Here is a 17,698-nt window from a genome sequence, read left to right on the forward strand (position 1 = left end):
CCCTCACCGCATCCAGACTCTGGAGCCGGAAGCCATAGGCTGCTCCCCGCTTGCTGCTGTTCATGTAGTTGCCGAAGGCCAGGACAATCTAGGGGAGACAGGAGAGCTCAATTGCACAAGGAAAGGCGGCAAAGAGCAAGCCCCACACTCAGCCCCGTCCTGCCTGGACCCTCAGGTCCATGGACATGTATGTGGACACGTTTGACACGTGTGCACGGCTAACACCATGGCACACCCAATTTGGTCTTCCTGCCAACCTCTCCTCATAGGCCGTGGGGGTCGCCCCCTTTCTAACAGCCACTTCTGCTGCTTCCCTGGCCTCCACTGAGATGTGGGTTCTGCTAATCCCCCAGTAACCCCAGGCAGGGTCTGAAGTGTGATGCTGGTGGGGGGGGGGGGGGTCAAAAGTAGGTTTACAATTGTCTCCCCTGTTGAATACAATAATTAATAAACAAGAATACAAGAATAGCCCGGCTGGGGAGGCTCGGTGGTTGAGTGTCAACCTATGAACCAGGAAGTCATGGTTCGATTCCTGTACATGGTCAGGTTGCAGGCTCCGTTCCCAATAGAAGGCGTGCATGAGGCAGATGATAAATGATTCTCTCTCATCACCGATGTTTCCATCCCTCTCCCTCCCTTCCTCTCTGAAATCAATAAAAACATATTTTAAGTATGTACTCTTGAGAGTTTAATCTTTTGCCCCATCCTGTACAATTTAGGGGTGTCGAACTCAATCAGAGAAGGGGCCAAAATCTAAAATCCAGCCTAAATCGAGGGCCGAATGGTTTACTGAACAGTCATAAACTGACAATGTCATAAACTGACAGCGGAGTGCAGTGATGACAGCGCAGTGCGTGCCACATTGCAAGGCCTGGCGGGCTGGATTTGGCCCGCGGGCCTTGTGTTTGACACATGTGCTGTACATGGTCCTCACTCCCACCCTGAGCCTGTATGTGAGAGGTGGGAACATTGAATATTTGTTGCATTGTAGGTGTGCAGGGCAGGGCCTGAGTCTCCCTCTACTAAGACCTAGAACACGCAAGGAGTCAAGGGTGGACCCTACCTCCCAGGCCCTCGCCCCGGCACCTCACCTCCAGGATCTGGCGGAGTTTGTCGGACGACTTAATGGACATGGAGGCTGCGATGATGGCGTTCAGTTGCTGGGGGCGGGACGGAGAGACAAGGTGAATTGGGGCCGAGGCTTGGGGAGCCCCTCACCCCATCCTCAACCCAGGCCACACCCACACCACTCCGCCTGCCCCGCCCACACCGGCATGAGCAGCTGGACGGTATCCGGGAAGTTGCCCATGAAGGTCAGCGCAGCCATGCGCTCCGGCAGGCGCGGGATGCGGCTGAAGCGCAGCATGAACTGGTCCTCCTCCGACAGCTCCTCCACTGGCCGCTGGTCCCGCTCGAAGCGTGCGATGAGGGTGCGCTCATACTCCGTGGGCAGGAAGCGGGTCAGCAGCTCCAGGAAGTCCAGGCTGAGGGCCTGGAGGTCGTACCTGGAGGCAGACGGGCAGGCATTGCTCCACACCCACCAGCAATGGAGAGCAGGGCTGTCCCTCCCCTTCCTTGATTGAATCAACGAGCTTCAGTATTTGCTATTTGCCAACAGCTTCAGGGAACAAGAGGTAGAGGTCAAGGGAAGTTGGCAGCTGGAAAGCCTGGGGTCCCATCACACATCAGAGGCAGAAGTCCAGCTGTAAATGCCTGAGTGCCCACAGCTGGGCAAGGAGGTGGGGGGGATAGTGGGAGGAATGGGAGCATCTCGATCAGGGCATGAACTCAGTACGGCCTGTTTCTCGGTCTGAAAATGGGAACAAGGCCCCCCTACTGCCTGACTAGGGCTGACATGAAGCTGGGTGGACCCCATCCCATAGTTGGGGTCCTTTTAGTAGGATCGGCCTATGCACTGCCTGGGAGGAGGGCTGGGATGCCCACAGCCCAGGCGGAGGCACTCACGTCTCAATGGCCTGGCAGATGCGGGCAGCCCCCAGGTTGCCCTTGCGCAGGGTGATGGCCAGGTTCTTGGCGCGGTTGGCCTCGATGAGCGTGGCCTTGCTGGGGGCCTTCTGGGCCGCTTTACCCTTGAGAGCACTGATGTCCAGGCTGGGGCCTTGGGACTTGGTCTTGAACTGCTCCTCAAACTCACTCATGTCCAGCTCCTACGGGCACAGGGAGAGGAGGCGGGCTGGGTGGGCTGGGGTCGAGTGCATTCCTGACTGAGCACCGTGCTCATTGCCTGAGCCGCCTCTCCAGCCCCGGCCTGGCCACGGGCAGAGAAAGAAGCCGGTGATCCAACTTGACCAGAGGCCCTGCTGGGGGGTACAGGGGGGCTCAGGGAGCACTGAGGAGAAGGAGGGGGAGCAGTACCCAGCCCAGGGGACCCAGACTCCAAGAAGTTATAGATGAAGGAAGAGCTGAATTGGCCAAGGGGAAAGGAAGGGCATTCCGGGCATAAGGAGCTGACTAAGCAACGGCCTGGAGGCCAGAGAACACAAGCCTTTTGAAAAACTGAACGTGGACCTGGCCAGCATGGCTCAGTGGTTGAGCATCGACCTATGAACCAGGAGGTTGCAGTTTCGATTCCCAATCAGGACACACGCCCGGGTTGTGGTTGTGAGCTTGATCCCCAGTAGGGGGCATGCCGGAAACAGCCTAGTAATGATTCTTTCATCATTGATGTTTCCATCTCTCTCACCCTCTCCCTTCCTCTCTGAAATCAATAAAAATATATTTAAAACAACAACAACACTGAAAGTGGAATTGGAAGGACTGGAGCCCTGGTTGTTTGTGGGAAGGTGATGGGAGGGGCCTCAAAAGAGGGGAAAGAGGTCAGATGTGGGAGATACACTGCCTACTAGAGCCACTAACCCAGTGTGGCTGAATGCCCATTCCTGGGCCTCCACGTTCTCCTCTGTAGGGGTGGGATGACCTCTCCTCGTGCCCAGCACAATCCAGGCAAGTCCCTTCCTCCGCTGTGCCCACACCTGCAGCAGGCGAGGCCACACTCACCTGCAGCACCTTCTCATCATTGAGCTCCGTGAAGACAGTGCCCGTGATCTGGCTGGGTTTCAGGGCCACCCAGTTTAAGAGGGGCATTCTGAACTTGGTCTGGATGGGTTTCTTGGCCTTCACTCCTGGGACAGGGAGGGAAGGGTGAGTCCTGGGGGCCACAGAGGGCGGGGCGGCTAGCGGAACCAGGGTTCAGTAAGAGGAGCTTGGAGGACACTGAGGCCAAGGCCCGCCCTCCCGCTGCCCCCGCCCTGGGTGCCCCCTTACCTGGGCCCATGTCTGGGCCGGGCTCTGCACCGCCGTCAGAGGGGCCCCCGGGAGGCGGTGGGGGCGGCGGGGGCACCAGTCCACCCGGGCCGGGCGGCGGCGGCGGCGGCGGCGGGGGCGGCAGGACACCGGGCAGAGGGGGCGGCGGGGGCGGGGCCTCCGCGCCGCCGCTGGGGAGGGGCGGGGCCGGGGGCGGGGCTTCCTGCGGGGCGGGCTGGCCGGGCAGCGGGGGCGGCGGCGGCGGGGCTGCGGCTCCGGGAGCCGGCTCTGCGGACGGCGGGAGAGAGGACGGGGAGTGAGGAAGGGGAGAGCCAGGTGCCTCTGTCTCCGCCGGAGCGGGCTGGTCTCCGCCTCCACGCCCCACGCGAGCGCACCCTGCCCTTTCCCGCCCACCCGCGTCTGCCTGAGCTGCACCCACAGCCAGCACCCACCCCGCCCCGCTCTCCCGGCAGGTGTCCTCAGACTCTCCCCCCCCCCCCGGGCCCTGGGTCCCCCACCCTGCCGCACCCAGCCCACGGAGCCCGCACCCAGCCCGGGGAGCCCGCACCCAGCCCACGGAGCCCGCACCCAGCCCGGGGAGCCCGCACCCAACCCGGGGAGCCCGCACCCAGCCCGGGGAGCCCGCACCCAGCCCGGGGAGCCCGCACCCAGCCCACGGAGCCCGCGCCCAGCCCGGGGAGCCCGCGCCCAGCCCGGGGAGCCTGCGCCCAGCCCGGGGAGCCCGCGCCCAGCCCGGAGAGCCCGCACCAGCCCACAGAGCCCGCACCCAGCCCACGGAGCCCGCACCCAGCCCACGGAGCCCGCACCCAGCCCACAGAGCCCGCACCCAGCCCACAGAGCCCGCACCCAGCCCACAGAGCCCGCGCCCAGCCCGCAGAGCCCGCGCCCAGCCCGCAGAGCCCGCGCACCTGGGCTGGGGGAGCCGGCGGGCACGCCCAGCGTCGGGGCATCACTGCCGCCTGGAGTTGCCACGGCGACGGGGAGGATCTCGATGGAGACAGCGTCCCCGGGGCCCCGCAGGATGCGGAGCAGCCCCTTCTCCTCCAGCTCCTCCACCTTCAGCTCCAGAGCCGAGGGCCTGGCCGCGGCGGCGGGCGCGGGCACCTTCTCTGGCTCCGGCCGCCTGGGGACGCCCGCGGCCGCGGCGTCGCTGAAGCGCTCCTGTGAGCCCGGGGAGGGGGTCAGTGCCCACCCACCCGCCGGCCGGCCTGTCCCTGAGCCCCACCCTCCTGCCAGGGCGAGGGAGGCATACAGTCCAGAAGCCCCCTGGTCTGTTCTGGGGGACCCAGACTCCCCCCGGCCCAGCCCAGCCCGGGGCCCCAGTCTCACCCGCATGGTCTCCAGCTCCTTGCGGGCCTGGCTCAGCTGCTTCTCCAGCTCGGCGATCTTGGCCATGGAGTCGTTCTCCGCGTCCCGGAGCCGCTCTGTGAGCTGTGGCAGCGGCACATGGTGAGTCCCCACCCGCTGCCGGGCGCTGGCACCCCCGGCGAGGGGGCGGCCTCAGGCAGGCTGTCTGACTGGAGAGCCGGGGGCGGCTTCCTGCCGCCGGCCCGAGGTGTTGGGTGGGCTGAGCCTGGCACTGGAGCCCACGTGGGTGAGGCAGGAGGGCGCTACCGTCCTCTCAGAAGGGGAACCGAGGCCCCACTCATGGGGGAGGCAGGGGAAGAGGAAGCGGAGCTGGGAGGGGCCTTCGGCTGGACCGTCCCCCCAAGTCAGGCCCTGGGAGAGGAGGGGGCCTGCCGCCCCCAGAGGCCCGCACAGCTAGGAGCTCCAGGGACAGCACTGAGAAAGACCCCGGAGGATTTAGGGTGTGGGCTCGGGGGAAACTCAGGAGCCAGGCAGCCATGCCCAGTTCACTCCTAGAGCCGGCGGTAAGCCCGGTGCGGGATGCGGGCGTGGGGACCTGCGGGCTGACTGTGTCCGGGCCCCGTTCAGGAGCGGCTCTCACCAGGGCCACCTGCTCCTGCAGCTCCTCCATGTGCTCCAGCACGGCGTTCTTGGTCTCCGTGTCCTCCAGCAGCACGCCCACGTCGAACACGTTGTCCAGGTACGCCTGGATCTGCACCTGCAGCTTGTCGCTCTCCGTGAGCCGAAGCCTCTGTCTCCCGGAGGGAAGGGCGGGTGAGGCCTGGCGGGAGGGTCTTTCCGACACCCCCTCCCGACCAGAGCCCACAGAGAGCCCTCGCCTGCTTTTTCCCCTTTATTCTGTCTCCTTTTGATTTTTCTTTTTTTTTTAAGATAGAAAGAGAGAGGGTTAGAGACAGAAACATCAACAAAAGAGAAACATCACTGAGCAGCTGCCTCCTGCACGCCCACCACTGGGGATCGAGCCCACAACCCTGGCATGGGCCCTGACCGGGAATCACACTGGTGACCTCTTGGTTCATGGGTCAATGCTCAACCGCTGAGCCACACTAGCCGGGCTCCTTTAGTCTTTAATGAGATTCAATTCACTATTTTAAACTGTACAGCTCAGATGAAACCGGTTTGGTTCAGTGGATAGAGCATCGGTTCGATTCCGGTCAAGGGCATGTACCTTGATTGCGGGTACATCCCCAGTAGGGGGTGTGCAAGAGGCAGCTGATGGATGTTTCTCTCTCATCGATGTTTCTAGCTCTCTATCCCTCTCTCTTCCTCTCTGTAAAAAAATCAATAAAATATATTTTTTTAAATAAATAAACTGTACAGCTCAGTAGTTCTTAGTGTATTCACAAGGTTGTGCAACCATTATTGCTGTCTAATTCCAGAACCCCGTCCCCATTAGCAGCCACTCCCCATTCTCCCCTCCCCCAGCCCCCGCCACCCACCAATCCACTGTCTATCTATGTGGACTTCCTTATTCTGGACCTTTTCTATGAAAGAATCATACACCATGTGGTGTTTTGTGTCTGACTTCTTTCACCTGTCGTAGCGTTTTCGAGGCTCCGTGTTGGAGCGTGATCAGTATTTCTTCCTTTTGTGGCTGAACAATACGCCCTTGTGTGGAGACAGCACCCTTGCCTGCTGCTAGTCCTGGCTTCATCAATCCCGTCCCAAAGGCCCTCCCCAGGGAAGGCTCCCAAGGAATCCGAGAAGAAAGCTGCAGCCTCTCTGCTCAGGCCAGGAAGCACCGAGCCCCCGTCCCCCTCCCCAGGGAGAGGAGCCGCCAGGACCTGGGCCCGTCAGTGTGTGCCCGCTCCCACTGTGGCCCAGCGTCTCTGCACGCCCCAGGCCCAGGGCCACCCACAGCCATTCAGTGCCCGGCTCCGTGGACCAGGTGTCTATGATGAGGCGGACACCATCCTACGGAGAGTCATTATTATCGCTAAGATTCTCCTATTTGACGGACCGAAAAACTGAGCCTCAGAGAGAAGAGACCAGGCCAAGGTCACACGGAGAGCCAGGATTGGAACCCAAGCCTGCCACTGACCCCAACACCCATGCTGCCAACCACTGAGCCACCCTCCGGGCAAACAGTGAAGCCCGGGGAGCTGCGGGCTCACCTCCAGGTACAGGTCCAGGCCCAGGTGGGTGAACTCGTACTGCAGGAAGACCCGGAAGTTCATGTTCTCCACGGAGTGCACCACGATGTTGATGAACTGCATGCAGGCCACCTGGGGGTGCGGGACACGAGCAGGTCTGTGATCCTCCGGGTGAGGGGTTCTCGGTGCCTTCTGTCCTCCCACTCACCGCCCCCCAAGTCTGCCTCCCTCGTTTCTCACCCCGCTAACCCAGCTCTGTCCCTACCCATACTTCTCCCCACGCCCCCTCCCTCCAGCCTTCCCCTCTCTAATCTAACCCTCTCCCCTCCCCCCAGACATCAGTCCTCATACTCTGCAGGGCAGACACCGGGGCCCCTGGCTACACCCAGCACCTGAGAGTGGCCGAGCCCAAGGTGGGCTCCTGAGCTCACCATGAAGTCGATGTTGCTGTCTTCCAGCCGGAAGTATTCCATCAGCTTTTCAAAGCGGTGCTGCTCCCCACACACCTGGGGTGGGGGGGGGAGGGAGACAATGGCTGTCACGGAGGTCCCGTGCCACACCTCCTACGCCATCTTCCAGCTGCTACCCTTGCCCCCTTACAGGCTTCTCTCTCAGTCAGACCATGATACTCTTCCGCTCAAAACCTCCGCTCCCCCTCCGTCCCTCCTAACCCTCCCCCTCACTCACCGCCCTGGGCCACACTGGCACCCTGGCACAGGCCCACCTCCGGGCACCTCCACTTGCTGACCCATCTGCCTGGTGTGCTCTCAGACAGCCACCACGCGAGGTTCCTCACTTCCCTCTCAGCTCTGGTCAAATCCCACTGAGGCCTGCTCACTGAGGCCTCCCTGACCGCCCTGTACTCAGCGCCCCCAACCCTTTCGGCACCCCTCACTCTTTCCCCATAGCACTGACCGTTTTCCAACATACTATGTAATTTGCTCATGTGTCATGTTGTGTATCATCTGCCTTTCCCTGCCGTGTTCCTTTGGTTAACTGATCACTAATACATCCCAAGCGCCCACTCTGTGTCTGACACACAGTAGGTCCTCAATAAATACCCCTGAAAGGTTCTGAATGCCCCCTGCTGGCTTCTGCACCGTGTTTTCAAGCATTCGCTTCTCGTGAGCCAGGTAACCAGAGCCAGCAACTCTGAGGTATGTGGATCAAGTCCAGTTTGGATATGGGCAAGGCTGAGGGCCAGAGGGTCAGCAGATGCTCTAGTTGTCCCTGTTACCCCAGGCAGTGCCCCTGGGTGACTCTCCACCTTCTCTTCGGAGCTTCCCCATCCCAGATTGTCCCCCCCTGGACTCCCCAAATGTCCACCTCACATCCCCAACTCCCCCCAGCCGAGGCCATGCTGCCAGCAGGGCTCTCAGCGAGATGAGGGGACAGCATGCCCTTGGGGGGCCTCCAGCACCTCCTTGAAGTTGTCGAAGGCTGCGAGGATGATGTCGTGCCCTCCCCGAACCAGGCACACCGCCGCCAGCAGCTCCAGCACCAGCGCCTTGGTTCTGGGGAGAGAGGTCAGGTTGCCCCTTAAGCACAGCGGGGCCCCACGCAAAGGCGGATTGGGGCCTGGCTCATGGCAGACAGGGGAGCTGATGAGTGGGGTGGGAATGGTGGGGGACGAAGCAGACAAGGGTTAAGCAGCAGGAGAATCCAGACAGAGAAAGGCAGGGGGGGCCGGGCCTCACCTGGGGTTCTTGTTGTTGAGGCTCAGCGCGATCTCGTTGACACAGGCTGGGTGGCTCATGACGAGGCTGAAGCCAGACTGCGGACAGAGGAGAGGTCAGCTCCTCCAGGCAGACCCCCAGGACTGCCAGCACTTCTGGGATTGCCAGGGCCAGCCCACTGCCCTGGAGCTTGGGAAGTCCTTTATCTGGACCCACAGCCTCTTCCGAGGCCGCCAACGCCTGGCCCCTCTTTTTAAGGACCTTTGTCTGCTCTAACGGCAGTGTCGGGACTCAGCACCTTGGACAGGGAGTCCTCAGAGGCCGGCGGAGGGAGGGAGGGAGGGAGGACCGGCTTCACTTAACCCTCCTCCCAGTGAAACAACCCAGAGCTGCCCTCCCCGTGGGCCTGGTGACCAGCCTTTCTTGGAGGGTATGTCCCCATACCCAGGTACTCCAGGCGGCCTGACCAGGAAGGGGCAGAAGATGGTCAAGCTCAGGACCCTGAGCCAACAGCCCAGGCCTCCAGTGGAGGACAGGGCCGGGGCACCGTCGGTCGCAGCACCTCAGAGCTTAGGCAGCCCCCGGTAAGAGCCGGCCTGGCTGACCCACCTGGTAGTTCATGATGGCTCGCAAGCACATGATGCAGACGTGGACGTCATCCTTCTGGCTGACGATGCGGGAGTTCCGCAGGGTCTTCCTGCTGTGGGCTGGCGTCAGCCTGGGGGGTGGGGAGGGGGCAGCAGGGGTCAGAGTCCCAAGCCCAGCTTCCTGGCCAAACCCCAATACTATGGGGGGGGGCGGGGGGGGCACATCTACCCAACCAAAGAGGGTGGCTGAGGACAGGAAGTTCCCCTCAGGCCCTAGGCCTGGGGCCTGACATGCTGGGGAGGACATGGAGTAGGGCGGTCAGGAAAACAAAGACCCTTAACAGCATCTTGGCATTCAGAAGGGTTGCTGTGACCCGGCCAGTGTGACTCAGTGGTTGAGCATCGACCTAGGAACCAGGAGGTCAAGGTTCGACTCCCGGTCGGGGCACGTGTCCAGGTTGTGGGCTTGATCCCCGGTGGGGGCTGTGCAGGAGGCAGCGGATCAATGATTCTCTCTCATCGTGGATGTTTCTCTCTCCCTCCCCCTTCCTCTGTGAAATCAATAAAAACATATTTTGAAGAAGAAGAAAAGAAGGGTTACTAGGCTGTGGAGATGGAGAGCCTGTGAGAAAAGACAGAGCTTGGAAACCGCCATGGAAATGCTCTCCACAAGGGGGCGCTTCGGGCCACTTGGGCTTATCGTCCATAGAGAGAGGCGGCCTCTGAACTCAGGCTGCCTTGTTTCAAAGCCCAGTTCACCACTCACTGTGCAGGTTACTTAGTCTCCCCGTGCCTCAGTTTCCTCGCTTGTAAAACGGGAATGACAATTACAGCACCTCTCTGGTGGGGCTATGGGGACTATGAAATGAGCCCAGAACAGTGCCTGGCACATAGTAGATGGTGTATGAGTGTGCTTAGTAACTCTTTGCTAAAAAACGTGATTTTTTTTCGCTGTTGCAGATCTTGCCAATCGTGACTTCCACGTCAGTTCTTCTTGACAGTCCTATCACATGTCCAACAGCACCGGGAGGCCCCACCCCACCCTTCTGCCTGCCCCACCGCCCTTCTCTCATCGTTGTAAAACTAGGCCTCTTGCTCATGCAGTTCCTCCCGCCTGAAAAGCCTCTCCCTGTCCCCATCACTGCCCGTAAAGCCCATATCATCGCAAGGCACAGTTCCAGGACCACCTCTTCCGGGAAGCCTTCCTGATGCCTCCTCAGACCGCAGTCACACCTGCATGACACCTGTCACACCCTGTCCCCTACCAGACCACGGACTCCGAGGGCAGGGAAATCTGTCTCCTGAGCGCCTGCTACCATGACAGATACTTAGGAAATGCCAAAAAGTATTTGTTCAATGAATGAATGAATGAATGAATGAAGGAGCATGCTGTGAGCGTTTGGGTCTTCACATGAAGTTAGTCCTCTTCCTACCCAAAGCAGGAAGAGAGGAAGGTGGGCATCCACAGGAGGCTCCAGGGCCCCCTTCTCCCCTCCCCCCACCTCCCAGCAGGACGCCCTAAGTGAGGGTGGGGTGATCTGTCTACAGCAGCGAACCCAGGGGCATCAGCTCAACACCTCACCCCACCCACCACCACCCGGGAGACCACCAGGCATGCACCTGCCCCCAGGCAGCTACATACCGGGGAGAAGGGGGGCACCTGGAGGCCGCATGGAAGAAAACAGGGTGTTAGATGGACACAAGAGGGGTCCCCTTCACCCAGAAACCGCCTCCCTCTTCCAGACCCACCCAGACGCCCAGCCCTGCCCCGAGCTCTGGTGGAGGCCCTTCCTCAGATCCCAAAGCCAGGCTACCCCCCACCCCCCCACCGTCCCTGATGTCCCAGAGTGAGGCTGGCTGTATGCAGAGGTCTGGGGGGAATTCTCCCTTCTCCCCCATCACCCCGCCATGGGGGGGGCCACGTACTTGACGGTCAGGTGGCGACTCCTGGGCTGTGGCGCCGAGGGGGCGGGGGGGCCCTTGCTGAGGTCTTCCACAGACTGCTCCAGGGGCTTGCTCTTCTCCGAGCCCGGGGCCCCATTGTCCGTGCTCTCCATGTCATACCTGAGGGTCAGAGTGGGGCTGGGGGCCAGCGCTGCAGGGGACTTAGAGAGGAGGGGGGGGGGGGTGAGGGAGAGAGTCCTGCAGGAGAGACGAGTGGGCAGGAGGAGGCGGTGCGCTTGGCACGGTGTTGGGCTCAGCAGGGGGAGAGGGAACAGTGAACAGAAGAGGGAGGCACCAGGTCCCCGCGGGGCTCCCCAGGACACATCCCGCCCTGGCCATGGCAGGCCTTCAGGGAGAGGCGCTGCCCAAGGCCAAGTGCAGGCTCCAGGGCAGGCCGGGCTGCGCCGTGGGGGGGCGGCCAGCGGGCGGCGAGGACAGAAGAGCGGTCAGTGCTCGGGAGAACCACGAGGGCGGGGGCGGGCTTACGTGACGGAGCACTGGGCGAAGGCCAGGTAGTCCAGGAGCACGTCCAGGCCCCGGTTCTCCTCGTTGAGGAACTCCTGCACCCACCTGCGGACAGGGCTCCCTCAGGGCCGGCAGGAGGAGGCCCGCGGGGGGGACACAGAGCGGGCACTTTCCCCGGGGCTGCTCGGGGGGGGGGAGCTGCTGGGGCTCAGGCAGGACCACGGCCAGGCCGTGCCTCAGGGGCGGGCAGAGCGTGGGTAGAGGAGGAGGCAGAGAAGCTGTCCCGGGCCCCTGCCTGGAGGTGGCCCACAGGGAGAGGAGGGGGAGGAGGGGGCTCAGCAAGGGAAGCCCCGGGGCTGCCTGGAGGGGAGCTCCCCCGCCCTCCCGAGGGAGAGCTGAGCCGGCTCACCCGATGTGGTTGGTCCGCAGGGAGATCTCCAGCTCCCGCAGCACCTGCGTGGACTCCTGGACTCGCCTCTTAAACTGGGGGCCGAGAACAGGGAGTCTAGCCCGCCACGCCCCTCCCCATAACTGGCCTCTCCCGTCCAGCCTCCCCCACCTCCTCCTCACACCTGCCCAGCAGAAGAGGCGTTCTCAGGCCACACACTCCCCCAGGCACAGACTCGCCGGGCGCACACAGACCTCCATACACAGACGTACAGCACACACACACCCGGGACACAGGGCACACACACATCCAAACGTGAATACCCCAGGTGCACACACACACACACACTCACACACACACGCAGGTCCAGACACAAATATAAGGTACCTACACATCTACACACAGACACATGGGGTACACACACACACCCTGTACATGGACTCAAACGTACACACAGCCAGGCTGGTGTGGCTCAGTGGTTGAGCGTTGACCTATGAACCAGGAGGTCACGGTTCGATTCCCGGTCAGGGCACATGCCTGGGTTGCAGGCTCCATCCCCGGTGGGGGGGTGTGCAGGGGGCAGCCAATCCATGATCTCTCATCATTGATGTTTCTATCCCTCTCTCCCTCTCCCTTCCTCTCTGGAATCAATCAATCAATAAATATATATATATTTTTTTTAAAGGTACACACATATCCATATGTGAATACAAAAGTACATATGTGCATATCCATGCACAGACACATGAGGCACACACGCCTATACAAGTACACACGTGTGCAGTGTAAGCACACACAGGACATGCAGAGGAGCCTGTGCACACACTCACACCTGCACCCACACGGCCACACGGAAGTCTGCACACACAGTTCCTCTCACTGCCCGGAGCTGGAAGCGCAGGGGGAAAGGAACAGAGAAAAGGGGGGACATGTACCCCCAGGTTGGACATCCAATCCGATGCTACCTTGCGGCTGACCCCACCCGTTTCCAGGTAGCTCTTCAGCTTCTGGATGTAGGCTGTGGGGGGGTTCTTGACTTGAAACCGCTCCTGGGGAGAGGGAACGGGGTGCACAGGAACCAGCCAGGGCAAAGAACCAGCCTTGGTCCCAGCCTCCCACTCTCAGCTTTACCCCAGGCCCAAAAGGAGGCCTCACCAACCAATCCGCCAGGCCACTTCCAAAGACCCCGGGCCGGGCCTCACCTTTCCTTCCCACTGTAGCCTCACAGGCCACGTGGCCCTCGCACAGCCTTGGGGTGGAGTGTGGAGGGCTCAGTCCCCATACACCCCACCTGGGAGGAGGGGACTCAGCTGGGGGCACTCTCCAGCCCACCGCTGGGCGTGCTGGGAAGAGACACACTCTGGAGCAGGGGTCTTCAAACTACGGCCCGCGGGCCACATGCGGCCTGCAGAGGAGTCTGATCCGGCCCGCCAGGTTTTTTGGGCAGTGAGCGCAGCCGAGGTGTTACAGTAGGAATTAGTAGTTAATATAGTCCGGCCCTCCAGCTCTCTGAGGGACCGTGATCTGGCCCCCACTTTAAAAAGTTTGAGGACCCCTGCTCTGGAGGGACCTTAGGAAAGGGCCAGGTCCTCCGCCGCCGGCTGAGGGTCCCTCCCCCAGGACACTACCCAGCTGTCCGGTCACCTGGGGTGCTGGGTACCCTGTGTGCTCAGCTCCCGGGCCCCTGCCTCCCCGCCCCACCCAGCGCTCCCGCAGCCGCTCCCACAAAGAGGTGGTGGCGTAGCAAAGGCCTCCTGCCTGCCTGCCTGCGGGAGGCGCTCCCATCCCTCCTTCCCACCCCAGGCCCTCCACCTCTGCCCAGCCCTCCCCTCCCACCTCTCCCAGGCCTTTGAGCCCCAACCTGGAGAGGCCAGGCCCAGTGGCAGGGACCTCCTACCACATCCTCAAAGCCTCTGGTGGTAGCTCTCCACCTCTCCCCAAGGCCCAGCCCTCTCCCCACCCCCATCCCCAGGCTCCGGCCGGCCAGCTCCTCCCAGCCATTAGCAGCTGCAGAAGGCCCAGCCCTGGCTCCCAGGGGAGACTCGGGCTCCCCTCTCCCTACCCTCAGCCTCAGGCTACAGGCCAGCCTCCCGGTTCACTAAAATCCCGGCGGCAACCAGACCCCGCCCCGTGGCAGCAGTGGGAGGGGTCCGCCTGCTACCATGGACAGCAGCCCCAGAGGCCGGAAGGGCCCGGGCAGCCAGGGAGCCTTGGGAGCCCAGGCTCCCAACTGTGAAAAATGCAAAACGAGGCAGGGGCTCTGGTCCCTGCTCCACCGCTTAGGAGCCAGTGGGCTCCGGGGAGCCGTGTGGTGGCCGGCAGCTCCTCTGGACCCAAGGTCAAAGGAGGACAGGCACCCTGCCCACTTCCCCTGGGTCAGACCGAGATGGCCGGCCCTGGGGGAGTCCCTCGCCTCCCCCGACCAGGGCTGGAGTGTGGACAGAGGCTGCTCCAGGAAGCTGAGCAGAAGGAGGGTGACAGCCCCAGCTGGGCTGGCTGGCTCAGGGACTGGCCCGCCAGCTCTCCAGAGGACACACCCAGCCCTGTATGACTCAGAGGGCTCCGGGGAGGCCCGTGTCCAAGAGAGGGAGGTTCCGGAGTCCTGCCGATGCCGCCAGCACCCCAGCGCCGCCCCACATGCCACACTGGCCTCCGGGCAGGGTCCTGGCCCTTTGGGCAGCGTGGCAGTGCCTCCTCCCCAGCCAGCCCCAGCCCGGCCAGGGCAGGGCCTCCGGTGGCGGGAGGGTCCCGGTACCCACCTGGTCACAGATGAGCTCCCACTTCTTCTCGTTGTCATACTGGCTCAGCAGCTGGACCTTGTCCGGGGGCAGGTTCATGCAGTTCTGGGCGGGGGAGGACAAGACACAGACCCTGAGCCTGGGGCCCGGCAGGAGGGGAGGGAGCATGGGCATTTTCCGGGAACCCACTAGGGTCCAGCTCCCCAGACGTTTGTCATACACAGGAATCCCCATCACCCTCACATTAGACAATGGGGAAACTGAGGCACAGAGGTGGAGCGCCCTGCCCTAGGCCCAAAGGCTAGAAAGTGGCACTGTGATTTGAATAGGAGTCTGCCTGACCCAGGGCCTGAGCTCTGTCGCCCCACACCAACTCCCTGGCACACCTGGCATGCAGGCAGGAGGGTAGGTTCTCGGCCTAACTTCCTGGGACCTCAAACACCTCTGGGCTCATCTCCCCATTTTTACTCATAAAAGGGTAAAATGCCAATTAGACCAGACATCCTTCCAGACAAAGCCATGGTGGCAGGGGCCGAGGCAGAGGTGGTTAGGGGTGATCAGGCTGGCAGGGGAGGGCAGTTAGGGGCGATCAGACAGGCAGGCAGGCAAGCAGTTAGGAGCCAGTGGTCCTGGATTGCGAGAGGGATGTCTGGCTGCCGGTGTAGGCCCAATCAGATCCCAGATTGGAGAGAGTGCAGGCTGGGCTGTGGGACACCCCTGCCCCCCAGGTCCCCCCCCCCCCGCCCCAGTGCACAAATTTCGTGCACCAGGCCTCTAGTGTGCAATAAGAAGGTATCATCCCTTCTCCACTGGGGTGTGACGCTAACAGGAGAGCCATCTACAGTCAGGCTCAAATGTGGCCACACACCACCAGACACCACCGCATGCCCAGCCCAGGGCACCAGTGTCTCACAAATGCCAGAAAAAACTTTTTTGTTGATCCTCACCTGAGCATATGTTTTCATCGTTTTTTTTAGAGAGAGTGGAAGGAAGGGGGAGAGACAGAGAGAGAGAAACATCGATGTGAGAGAGACACATCGATTGGCTGCCTCCCACACGTGCCCCAACCAGGGACGGGGGTCAAGCCTACCTCCGAGGTACCTGCCCTTGACCCTTGACCCTTGACCAGAATCAAACCCGGGTCCTTTCAGTCCGAGGGCCAACACTCTATCCGCTGAGCCAAATTGGCTAGGGCAGTGGTCGGCAAACCACGGCTCTCGAACCACATGCGGCTCTTTGGCCCCTTGAGTGTGACTCTTCCACAAAATACCACGTACATGGGCGCACACGTACAGTGCAATTGAAACTTTGTGGCCCCCGCGCAGAAGTCGGTTTCCGGCTCTCCAAAGAGATTTCAGCCGTTGCACTGCTGATATTTGGTTCTGTGGACTAATGAGTTTGCCGACCGCTGGGGCTAGGGCAACACCAAAGTCTTGCCATGGTTTTCTGCAGACAGCAGCCTTCTTCCCCATCCCCCTCCCACCTCGTCACTTCTGGAAGGAAGGAGATGGGGACAGGCTGAGGAAGCGGGGGTCAGAAGGTCAGGGAGTTCCAGGCAGGTGCATCATGGCTCCGGGGGCAGGAGGGGGGATTCCAGGGGAAGGTCACCCCACCACGCAGACAGCGGCCCAGGCTGGGACTCCCCTCGGAGCTAAGGAAGCCTCAGCCGTGCTCTGCCTGGTCCGCCCCAGCGGGGATGCCCTGGGTGTGGTGTCCCTGCCAAGCCCCTCCCCCACAGGCAGCTGTGGGGTCACCCGGTGCTGCCTGCACACAGGGCTCCTGGATCCCCAAGACTTAGCATGTCTTTCTAACGGACCCAGAAGACGATGCTAGTTCACCCCGATGCAGTAAACCTCGGGTTATGGGGTGTCTGCCCCCAAGAAGCAGGTCTTCCCTCCAGGAGCCCCAAGTCCCCTCGGATGATACCAGAGGAAGCCCCTGTCCCCAGCTCCCGCCGTCGCCCAGACAGGAGGCCGCAGCTGGAACCGAGAGGAGCCCCACCCAGGAGGCCGCACAGCCAGCTTCCTCTCTGGGGCGCTGGGCCCAGTGCGAGGGCTCGGCCCAGACTTCGTCCCCGAAATCACAGCCCTCGGTCAGCCCAGACCACAGGAAGCCGCTCTCTCAGGCTCCGTTGCCTAAGCTCTCTGGGCCCCGAGAGGAAAGGTGAAACGGCCCTTCCTCCAGCCCCCCAGGCCGGCTGGGCATGGGGTGCGTCATGGCTCACCCCACTGTGAAAGTGAGCCTGTCTCCTCCCCACCTCCTCCAGCCCAACCCTGACCACAGCCAGAGCAGCCCCTGCCCCTGGGGAGGGTCCTACTGGGCCAGGGAGGCCTCCCTGCGCGCTCTCTCTCTCTCTCTCTCTCTCTCTCTCCGGCTCTCGCTCTCATCCATTCCCACCCCACAGAGACCCAGGGCGGGGCAGGGCTGAAGTGATGGGGCAAGGCTGAGGGGAAGGAAGGAGAGAGAGAGGACAGGCAATAACAAGGAAACCTGAGCAGTGGCCAGAACCAGAGGAGGGATTTGGGGGAGGTGGGGAGGGGGTGGCTGTGAGGGGCAGCTGAGCCTCAGAGGAGGCCCCACTTCCCAACATGGGTCCTTCCGGGCCCTCACCCCACCCAGGACCCGTTTGTGCCTGGAATGGTCCCGCGGCACCAACTATCGTGGGGGCCGGCCTTGCCTGAATGCTTACGGAGAGGGCATGCGCTGAGCCCTGCACGCAGACGCCCGCCGTGCACTCTCACACCGTCACTGCCCCTCGATGAGCCCACCTTACAGGTGCAGCACAGGCCAGGGACCCGCCCCAGCTACGAAGCCAGGAAGAGGGGAGCTGGGTGGGCTTGGAGCCCAGAGCTAGCTGCCCCAGCGCCCTGGCCCGTCCCCCGGGACAGCACAGGGTTACCAGTGGGGAGGGGGAGGCCTCTGCCGGAGCTGGCACACCTGTCCTGACCCACAGCCTCTGCCCACCCTCTCCCCTCCGCCCCCTCCCCACCTGGCCCCCCGCAGGCCCGCAGGCCCGCAGGCCCGCAGGCCAGCCTGCCAGACGGGCTAAATTTAGGCTCCGAGATCAGAAATAGCTCTGACGGCGCTGAGCACTAATTAGCAGCTGTTCCTTGGCTGTGCCCACCGCGGAGATGGGCACCCTAGGGAGCGGGAG

General features: G+C 62.2%; 1 protein-coding gene across 4 annotated transcripts in view; it reads right to left on the reverse strand.

Annotated features, from left to right (window-relative positions):
• Positions 1-17,698, reverse strand: part of FMNL1 (formin like 1) — a 28,978-nt gene that overhangs the window by 2,457 nt on the left and 8,823 nt on the right. For 2 of the 4 annotated variants that reach the window (XM_084863406.1, XM_084863405.1), the window contains exons 2-21: positions 14,566-14,649; positions 12,742-12,855; positions 11,828-11,901; positions 11,440-11,523; positions 10,936-11,073; positions 10,652-10,669; positions 9,032-9,140; positions 8,444-8,520; positions 8,167-8,260; positions 7,178-7,252; positions 6,768-6,878; positions 5,234-5,383; positions 4,615-4,716; positions 4,194-4,446; positions 3,286-3,552; positions 3,019-3,143; positions 1,966-2,168; positions 1,271-1,505; positions 1,092-1,160; positions 8-88 (exon numbers count right to left, since the gene is read on the reverse strand). In XM_084863406.1, coding sequence (XP_084719532.1) covers positions 8-88; positions 1,092-1,160; positions 1,271-1,505; positions 1,966-2,168; positions 3,019-3,143; positions 3,286-3,552; positions 4,194-4,446; positions 4,615-4,716; positions 5,234-5,383; positions 6,768-6,878; positions 7,178-7,252; positions 8,167-8,260; positions 8,444-8,520; positions 9,032-9,140; positions 10,652-10,669; positions 10,936-11,073; positions 11,440-11,523; positions 11,828-11,901; positions 12,742-12,855; positions 14,566-14,649 — 2,463 coding nt within the window. The remainder of the gene's footprint in view (positions 1-7; positions 89-1,091; positions 1,161-1,270; positions 1,506-1,965; positions 2,169-3,018; positions 3,144-3,285; positions 3,553-4,193; positions 4,447-4,614; positions 4,717-5,233; positions 5,384-6,767; positions 6,879-7,177; positions 7,253-8,166; positions 8,261-8,443; positions 8,521-9,031; positions 9,141-10,651; positions 10,670-10,935; positions 11,074-11,439; positions 11,524-11,827; positions 11,902-12,741; positions 12,856-14,565; positions 14,650-17,698) is intronic. The other 2 variants (XM_084863408.1, XM_084863407.1) reach the window with 1 other exon arrangement.

This window comes from Pipistrellus hanaki (assembly GCF_964339955.1).
Source record: "Pipistrellus hanaki genome assembly, chromosome: 16".
Taxonomy (NCBI): domain Eukaryota; kingdom Metazoa; phylum Chordata; class Mammalia; order Chiroptera; family Vespertilionidae; genus Pipistrellus; species Pipistrellus hanaki.